The 10,099-nt window shown below is 48.9% G+C and overlaps 1 protein-coding gene across 1 annotated transcript in view; it reads right to left on the reverse strand.

Annotated features, from left to right (window-relative positions):
- Positions 1-6,780, reverse strand: part of PLEKHO2 (pleckstrin homology domain containing O2) — a 25,296-nt gene extending 18,516 nt beyond the window's left edge. Inside the window, exons 1-2 of the mRNA XM_009280497.2 lie at positions 6,736-6,780; positions 6,142-6,294 (exon numbers count right to left, since the gene is read on the reverse strand). Coding sequence (XP_009278772.1) covers positions 6,142-6,294; positions 6,736-6,780 — 198 coding nt within the window. The remainder of the gene's footprint in view (positions 1-6,141; positions 6,295-6,735) is intronic.
- Positions 6,781-10,099: the final 3,319 nt, after the last annotated feature.

Consider the following 10,099-nt stretch of genomic DNA (forward strand, 5'->3'; position numbering starts at 1 on the left):
ATCATGACGGCCAAGCAGCCCCCCAGGAAGCCCAAGGCAGAGCAGAGATAAGAGGCGAGCCCTGCCGCCGTGCCAAGCCTCAGCAAGGTCAGTGGGACCCATGTGTGACGGGGACACGCTCCGGTTGCAGCCACGCTCTGAGCTGTCAAAATGCTTAGGATTGGAAATACGGTCCTGTACAGCCAGCAAAACTGTCAGGGCCAGCATCTCAGTGGGGAGTATTTATCCCTGGTGTATCTCCACTGATGACTGCTGGCTGCGATCTTGGCTCATTTCTCCCAGTAACATAACTAAAATTCCACACGTGGTACGTGGCTCAGTTCAGCTGCGGAGCACCATCCCTAATAGGAATCACAGCGTAATGCTGGGCAGATAATATTCTTCATGTCTCAGTAGCCCAGAAGAGACCAAAGCTCCCTTTTCCTAAGTATTACACAAATAAGCAGTGAGAATCGCAGCGCAGTTCTTGCCGGTAAAGTGCTAGAGTCAGCATGCCTCATGAACCTCTCTATTACCATCCTAAATTAAAACCGCTGGCCATGACCATCCCCAGCTCAGGCTCCGCTCCCAAGGCAGCTCCTTGTACCCATATGAGTTTGTATTTAGCAATTCCTGTAGCGGAGAGGGGGTGTGGGATGAGGAAGCATGTCGTAGCCAGGAAGCTGCTGCGTGGCTGGAGGCAGGGAATGGAGAGTTCAGAGGGAAGTGGGCTGTGGGGAATTTCCTCCTGTTACCACTTGACATTTAAGTCGCTGTGCAGAGCTCAGGCTGTGTTTAGGTTTTTTTAACCCTCCTATCTGGGGATGGGGGCCCGGCAGAGCCAATGCCGGTACGCAGAGCAAGTTCGGAGCCACTGAGGGATGTCTGGATCTAATTTAGGTTTATTATTTTAATGACATTACTGTTTATTTCATTTAACACTGAGTAGGTGAACATGACCAGAGAACTGGGAAAATGTATACTAGGAGGAGGAGATTAATCCTGCCCAAACCTAAAACCTAGCGGATAAAATCCTGCTGATGTTACTGAGCCCTTTGAAGGCACAAGGCTCCTACTGCAATCCTGGTATTGCAATGTCACTGCAAAAGGACAGGGATGGAAATAAGAACCCCTCAGTGGCCAATAAGTGACAGAGAAGGGTGAGGTCAGGAATACATGCCTCGGGGATGGGTGATCTCATCCTGGCCTTTGGTGGACGACTGCCCACATCACAGCACTGCCACACAGCCGGTGTGGTTACCAGCTCCGACGTGAAAGTTTGCTGGGTTCAGGACGTAGGCAGCTTGGCAGCGCTCCGACTGGAGACCAGCATGAAGGCTCCTGCCCACCCTCCCCGCTCTCGAGAGCAGCTCTGTCTGCAGCAGAGCCCAGTGGCCCAGTGTCACCCTCCTTGTCCATGCCATCCTTCCTGCCTCTTGGAAGGTAACCTTCCCTCTGATGCCATGCAAGCCGTCCTCCACTTCCTAAGGACAGTGGAGCACCGAGCTGGGGGACAAGAAGGACTTGGCAGGGTGGAGAGCTGTGTTTTTGCCATGACATTGCCTTTTGGCATCCAGCTGCCCCTCTCCTCCCTGGGGAGGCTTGGGGGACTCTGGCCTGGCCAGGGAACAAGAACAGCGAGGATGGGGACATGCAGGACCCTGCCTCCCAGGGGCAGTGGCTTGACTGTGCAAGCTATGGCTCCTTCATCTCAAAGACCTGAACTTCTCAAGCAAGTTATCCTCTTCAGGGAGGGCGGGGAAGAAAGCATCCAGAGAGATAAGAAAACTCCATGTCTGAGGGCAAAGGAAAAGCATCTGAGTTCAGGGAGCGCCAGAATGGGGCTTTTGTTTCTGTTTTACCCTTGGCACGTGGCCATCCCCTCTCTGTTAGCCTACCTGGGTCACAAAGAGATCCTTTATGTTTGTCCTGCACCACTAAAAGACCGAAAGACCCGACCCTGCCACAGGTCTCCAGGTCCCTTCAACCTCCTGGGACCTGGAGGATACTCAGCATCACGCAGAGACAAGGTCGCTTCCAGAGGCCTGCCCCAACACATGGGTCTAAGACACGTGTTCTGGACAAGCTCCCACTCCATTTGGTCTCTAGTGTCCCAAAGAAGTTAAAGCAATCCTTTTACATCGTTCTGAGACACAGAGGTTGAGTCCTCACTCAGTGGTTGCACCTCCCTGCAGCACACAGCTCACAAGGTTGTCCCACGGTGCTGCATTTGCTGCCAATCAAGGCAGGGAATTCCCTTCAGGCCACCTTTCTCTTTTCCTCTACGGATTTTAGGGCTTGTTTTTTAAATTGCTTTTGTGCTTGCTGTAAGGGACAATCAATAGGATGCTTAAAATCCTGGTACAAAACCTGCTACATTCATGATTTAACGCAGAAAACTAATTCCATTAGCTATTTGTGGAGCAGACGCTGCGACTTAAACATGTATGTGTCTGTAAGCTTGGCCCTTAAGAAGAAAATTACTAAACACCTAAACTTATCAATGCATGTGCTTAACCAAAGAATCACACTTGGCAAACAATCTCCTTAACAAAAAGTTGATAAAAAGGGGAAAAAAGACCCACTGAAATTTGTATTTATATGAAGGTAAAATTTCCAGCAAAGACCTCTTCACTTCACTGATACACAGAGGCTGTGACCCTCAGTGTACAATGTCTAGACTGCCTGAAATGATAATTTACTTCTCCATCTGGGGATCTCAAAGCATTTTAATAAATCACTTTTGGGTATACATTGCTATCACTTTACCAGGGGTAAAATGCAGATGTTAACTGCACGACTGTTAAATGCTGAGTGGATCCTTTGGTCTCTAGAAGACTCTCTACCTAGTAGGTTTTTTCCCTGTCAAATAATACACTTTAAAAAAACCCCAAAACAACAAAAAAACAACTCTAACCACTAGCTGCACTGTTTAGGGAAAAGAAACCAAACCCAAGACTGATACTTTCTAATCCATGGAGTGATGATATTGATCTGTGTAGCCTCTCTGCATAGGATTGCCTGTTCTTCAGATGCTCTCTGTGGTTCTGCAAGGCGTAATTTTTATTCTTGCAAGAATATACAGAGAGAAGACAAGAAACCCCATTAGAAAATAACCTGCCCGCTTGGTTCTTAGTTTACGTGTGGGTACAGATGTGGGGTGCTGTAGATAGAGGCACAGCAGATAATAAGAAATCCATCTCCTTTCATTTCACATCTGCTGAAAGAAACCTGAAGCCCGGTGGGATGACTTTCACCCCCCATCTGCTCCAGGTAACACAATAGCCACTTGCCATTTGCCTTCGGGAAGTAGCTCCGCTTTAAACCAAACCCAAAGCCTGACTAACAGATGCAATATGGGAGACACACTCCCAGGGCAGGTCAGGAGCACATTCCAGGAGATTGCTATTGATGATGATAAAAACAGTATTTGTGTTCTGCTCAGAGTGTACGTTCTGGTGACATGGTACGACGTTATTGCCTGCATCTTGTGTTGGCCATCCCCTCTGCTCTTGTTTTGCACACACAAACCTCAGCTACAAGTGCAGCCAGCCTCATGCAATTGCATAAACAAGCGTGCCTGCATATGAAACCACTGCTAAAGGCAATATTAGCACCTCCTTGTGAAGGGCTCCAACACAGGAGGGACTGATGAAAGCACCAAGTGTACAAGTCACTAGCTCAGTTCCTGGAAATCTGATGGGCTCAGACCAGTTGAAATACTCAGCCTCTAAACCTGCCCTCCCACATGGAAGCTGACCTGCCTCCCATTTAACCCATTTAGGTCTAACTTAGGATACATATGGAAAGGTGCTTGTATTTCTGTTGCCTGAGGCTTTATCTCCCTTCTTTTTCTAGGGCTCCAATTCAGCAAGCACTGAACAATCCCATTTTAAAATGTTTCGGTCTGATGACAGTCTGGGATGCTGTGTCCGCCTTCAGGGTCACACAAAGCAGGGCAGGTATGTGGAGAAGGTCCAGGGGAAAATGGCAGCTTGAGCTCCAGAAATAAAAGCCACCGTAGCATGCTGCGCCACAGACTCTCCTTTGAAATTGGGCAAGGCCCTTCTCATCTCAAAAACTTAGTTCCCCAATTGTAAGATGGAGATAGCAACACTGCCCTAACTCACGTTAAAGGAAGATAAATACAGTAATAAACATGAACTGCCTCAATTCTGTGGCAACGGGACCCCTCCTGAGTGCAGAAAATTGCCATTTCCTTTAGTTCCCCTGTAGTAAGTCTGCACAATCACATGCTATCCTATTGTGCTACCAGATAATTTTGTAGCAATTTCCTCTCCTAAGACATTTGACTTCACTGTAAGCCAGTTTAATAGCCTATAGATATTAACATGATCCCTTATTTACAATAATGGGACCTTGTAGCTACTGTAGCTTACAGATGCAATTTATTACAGGATGTTACCACAATCCGCAGGCTACCAGAAAACATTATGCCTGGTTGTTACAAATGCCATTTTCCTTGTTGAGATAATAAAATAACCCTTTAAATGATTGGGATTTTTCCTTCTTCTGAACATCTGTGAAAATTAGTCTTACTTTAAAAGCCTCCTTTTCCCTTGTGGTAATGAGAGCCTCCATATATCTTGTTTTTAAAGGCATGCCCTTTGAAAAAACCTACGTCATGTTTATAGATTTTGAATCTGTGAGTTCCTGGAGCTTCAGCTGGAGTCAACAGGTGTCCGGGACACTGGGAAGCAATCTGCAAAGAGTCAACAGTTTGCAGGACCAGGCTGCATCTCTTCGTGTAAGAGAAACCCCCACCGCTTTGCCTGCCTTCCAAGCTGCTCATCACCTGACATTAACTTCTCATTTCATTATTCTTGCACTCTTCATGACATTTCAAAATGAAGAACAAACGCCTCCGGAAAGCTTTGGGATTCAGGAAGAGCAGGAGGGTTCAGCGCATGGGAGGAGGTAATACTCTTTAACCTAAACTGTTTAAAGCAAATCTTCTTTATTAGGCAATAGTATGTTTTTAAAAAAAACAGAACCAAACTCATTTGTCTGTCCTGTTGTTCCTGAAACCATCACAGCAATGCAGCTGCTGAAACATTTCCCCATTCTTCTTCCCTTGACACACTGCACAAAGCTTTACATGATTTTGGGTTTATATCATCCTGATGCCCACAAATGACCCAGATCCCCTTGTGTCAGACACCGCACAGGCATGTGGTCCTTGTGCAGACACGCAGTGAGAAATGCTCCTCCATCCTGATGCACACACGAACTTCAAGCCACCATACACCAGCAGGGCTTAGACTTACCCACCCCTAATCTCAAACTTCTCTGGGTTGTAGCTTGTGCTCTGCACTGTAATTTCTAACTTTTGGGGCAAACTCTGCTCTTGCAGAAGCCCCTTCCAGCCCAGGAACCGAGGGCCTGACTCAGGAAAGAGCCACCTTTGCAGCCCAGCAGGACCAGCCCTGCACTCTCCATTCTTCTCACATGAAGATGCAGGACAGATTTGGCTTGGCTCTTATTTCTCATTTGACTGGAAACAGCTCCAAACGAGGCCATGAACTTAAGGCACGCAATTTATCTAGGGAAGTCCAGGACAAGGCTCCCAGGGGTCCTTCGCTCAGTACTGGCTCAAGTAAAGAGAAAGGATGAGCCAAATCCAGACTGTGTCCCTGCTTAAGGAGGACAGCAAGCACTCACAATCTCACCCTGTGTCCATCGGTGGCTAAATGAAACACTGAAGAGTCTGGCTAGCAACAATTTGGGCTGCTTGAGGGGTGCCAAACAGCTGCAAGGTTGCCTGCCGTTCCCTCAAGTGGCAGGTGGGAAGTCAGCCTGCTACAATCCAGTTTTATCCTTTAAACGCCAAAAACGCATAGCACATATCCTGCTTCCGCCCAAAGCTTTGCTCTGTTCGCCTTCTCACAGGATGTCCTGCCCCCATTTTTTTTTTTTGGCAATAGCACTGTCAAAATATTTACTGGCTAAAATATTTATAATATATAATATACTCTAAAATGCAGCTGCTGTCTCTTCTTTATAGCATTTACCCTTCCTGGAGATAACTGGAGAAGATCTTTTGAAAGGAATGGGCTGGAGGGAAGAGTGAAAAACACAGGAACGTGTGTCACCAAGGGCCTGATCCTGCCCCTCATTCAAGGCTGTTAGCTGTGACCATACCTCATCCTCAAAGACCACAAGCTGTGTTTTCCGTAGCTGGATGTAACGATCCTTCCACAATCCCAGGAGCCCCCCACTGCTTTTCTTAATCCAGCCATATTTCTCCGCAGTTGGAGCAGACTTTGGTTTCTCTGAGACCTCTTCCTTTGTATCCTGCAAGGACAGAAGGGAGAAGGAATTATGTCAAAAGCACTTTCCATTCATTTAATGAAAGTCATCAGAAAGCCTGCCCAGACAAGACCTCAGCACCCACCACATGTGGTCTCTCCCCACTACATCACAAGGGAGAAGACTGGCATCTTCCAGAGGAAAACTCAACCAGCTGCCACCCCAGAGCCACCACAGGACTGGGGAGTGGACATGGACCCTGGCCACCCCTGGGGACACTGTTGGGATGGCAGCAAGTCCACCTTGCTCCTCTGTTTCCCCAGTGGCTCTGCTCCCCTCTCTGTGGAGGTACTCCCTGCTCGCTGTGCACCAAGTGCTCCTTGAAAACGAGCACCCTCCTCTCCGCTTTGCTCCTCCAGCTCTCTGATGAACCCCAGTGGGATGGATCCTGCTGGCATCAGTAGAAATGCTCATATTTCAGCCCACAGCCACTTCTGTAAGCTTCTCCTCTAGGTCTCTACGCCTGGTCATCGCCCCCAAACCAACTCCCGTGGGCAAATCCACAGCACAAGGGCCAGGACTTCATCACATCTGCACTAAAATGTTCCCGGCAGGCTCCTGGGTGGTTTGTAGGCAGAGGGAAGGACCAGCAGAGAAGGCAACACCAAGAGTGGGGGTTTTTTTGTCCTGCCTTTAGCTCCTTGCTGTTTGTCACAGCCTGCTCTCACCTGCCCGCAGCAGCACGGGGAGCCCCAGCATCCTGCACTGGGAGGCTGCTGGCTTCCCAGGCCTGGTAAAAACCAGGACATGCATAACTTCCCTGCTTTGAAAAAACCATCAGAAATATCCAATATCAATATTCTCATCAAATGGAGACAGGAAACCTAAGACACGGAGCAGGGGCAGCCAGGCTTATTAGCTGACTGCCTTCACCAGCAAACTCAGTTAAAGATGAGAGTTTTCCTCCCCTCCAGTGGGCTGGAAGAGCCTTTGCAAAGGCAGGATCCCCATTTGCCTCCCTTAGAGCACCCCGCTGCTCCCAACACCCCGTGGACCCCTCAGTAAGCCTCTTTCCCCAGAGCAAGGCAAGAGGAATCCCTCACTGAGCCAAATCCCCTTACACAAACACCTCACCAACCTTGTGACTTGTAAGGAGAGGCCAACCCCAAATCCTCCAGTGTCCTCCCAGGAACCCTACTGTCCCCCCAGAGTCGGTTTCCTCCATGTCCCCGACTGTAGTAGCAGCAATCCCACTGCAGAAAGGCAGCACATTTGCACAAACCAAGGATGCACGACGGGACGGCAGAGCCCCAACTGTCCCCAAATGGCCCTCGCTAGCTGCTGAATGAAGCCTTTTCTCATAGGAAAAAACCCCCAAACAAAACAAACCGGAGTGGCTGGAGCTCAGACATCACGTTTCATAACATGAGAAAATCCCATGTGCATGGAAAGGAGTCAGAGCTGGACACTCCTGTGGCCAGAAGGGAGTGAGGACAGAGTGAGTGAGTACGGATGAGCTCCAAAAATTCAGAGGAGATCCTTGCTAATAAATCTGTTTTCATGCACCAGACTCCCAACGAACACGCCCTTGGACAGCAGCTGCCATCGGGGTGAGCTGTTACTCTAGAGAGGGAACTTGCACCCATAAAAAGAGGAAAAACAGATTAAATACCCCATGCACCCGCATTTATCCTGATCACCACTAAGGTTGGGAAAAGGCTTGGCTTTGCAGGTAGGCTCAGGTGCAGACCAAGCACAAGAAACTCAGATAAACTGTGTATCACCTAAAAGAAAATCAGGTGGAAATCTGTAACATCCTTGGTGCCCTTTGTAGAAGTTATTTCGATTGTACCGAGCTGTGTTTGAAATGGCCACAATACAGGATGACAGAGCATGAAAAAGTTTTCCGGGAAACAAGGGGTACTGCGTGTTTTTTTTTAAACTTGACTTTTTAGGTTGCCAGGAAGTTGTATTCAGTTGTGATCTGCGACTTCAGCAAACATCAATTGCTGCACAAATATAGACCTGCTGGTTTCCTGATCGAGCACCCTTTTGATGTCATTTTTAGATAACTGGGCACGGACTTTAACCTCCCTCGTAGCAGTTTTGCATGGATGTAGCTGTACGAAGAGTTTATTTGAGTGACTCCAGACCAACAGCTGCCAAAATGTTTTTACTCCTTAAGTTTTTTTTTGCTTTGCAGATGAATTTTTCCTGCTCTTTTTCCCCACCTGGCAGAAAGGCTATCTGAAATCACATGGCAAATATGCCTATCTGTGGCCTCTCCTGGTGCTCTGCAGAGTGAAAACTACCCTGTCTCCTCTGGTTTTAAAATAAAAGTACTCCCTGTGAAGACACAGCACTTAACATCTACCTCTGAAAAAACAACCTGCCCCAGTAACCGTTTTTGTTGGAGTTCAGGCTCATGCCTGTGCTTCTGCGCACGGCAGAGCGGCAAAGCTAGGGCAGGGCTCGTCTGGCAGCCTGCGCTGCCTGCGAGGCTGCCTGTTCCCCGTGGGCTGGCCAGCTCTCCAGCCTTCCAGGGATGGTACCTCCCCTCCATGGCATTGCAAGGTGGCCTTGCAGTTCACTCTCTCCTCAGGCCACTCGGGAGCCCTGGTTGGAGCCACCCAGCTGGAAGGAGCCATGCATGGGGTTCCCTCCACACCAGGCGGGACTTCCCGGCTGTGCCGGCATCTGGGAGCATCCGCAGAGAGGATCTGTGACTCCGAGCCCCCGCCTACCCCAGCTGAGCATCCCAGGAGAGGGAAGGCGAGATGAGATGGAGAGTGCTGGTCTCAGCAGATGACAGCAGCCATGAGCAAAGGGCTCTGCCCCCCACACTGCGCAGGAGTCACCTGAGCCTGAGCTGCCCGGTGCCTCCTCCAGTCCCCGCTACAAGATAGATGTGACGGGTGTGATCCTGTGCTCTGCGGGTGCCGGGGGCCGCTGCGCTGCCCGGGCTCTGGATCAGCAGCTCCCGCCATGCACACACACAGCACGTCGCAAGATGGGGGTGCAGTTGCTGTAATCCCTCGCCTGCAGGTTAAGGGCGTAAAAAACCAGATGATGCAACTTGACCGTTTGTTCCTGTGAAAGCAAGATGAGTCTCGGAGACAGTGCCTGACATTTTTGCAGATTATTTTTATGCCACCCCTGCCCCGAATTGGCGAGGGGAGGTTGGCCAGGGAAGGGCACCGAGAGCGGGGCTTTGTGTCCATCCTGCGCTCTCTGCCTGCAATTCCACGACTAAAACCAGAGCACGGCACAAAGAGATGAGTTGCTGTTGTTAACTCAGCTATATGTGGGTATTCCTTCTGCAAGAAATACTAAGATATCCTTCCTGGGATGTTCTTGGGCTGGATTCGTTCCTGACGCTGGTGTAAATCCATGAGAAGAAACCCCCTGACATCAGCCAAGCGAGCCAGTGTAAATGAAGGAAGAACTGAGATATCCCGATGCTGGCTCATGCCAAAGGCATCACTCCCAAAACCAATCCATACGAGCCATTTTTGCAATTTGTATCACGGTGGCATTAGAAGTGAAACATGAGTTTCACTCTTCCAGCCTGGTTTAGACTCACGTTTCACAGCTCAGCAGAGATGTCAAATCAGGGGGACAGGATGGCTTTTTATTTAACAGTTAGGCAGTTATTTTTTTTCCCTCCCCTGGCCCTGTATTTTAAGGGCCCACAAACCCACATACTTTTCATGTCTTCCAACAAAAAAAAAAACCCAACAGTTGAATCACGGTGGTGCTTTTACAAGTTACATACAGTGCACAGAAGCGTCTTACCCAGTTACAGTAACTTCATTTAAAGCAAGCAACTCATTTATCGCACACTCCCCTC

This window comes from Aptenodytes forsteri, unplaced genomic scaffold, assembly GCF_000699145.1.
Source record: "Aptenodytes forsteri isolate BGI_AS27 unplaced genomic scaffold, ASM69914v1 Scaffold83, whole genome shotgun sequence".
Lineage (NCBI taxonomy): Eukaryota > Metazoa > Chordata > Aves > Sphenisciformes > Spheniscidae > Aptenodytes > Aptenodytes forsteri.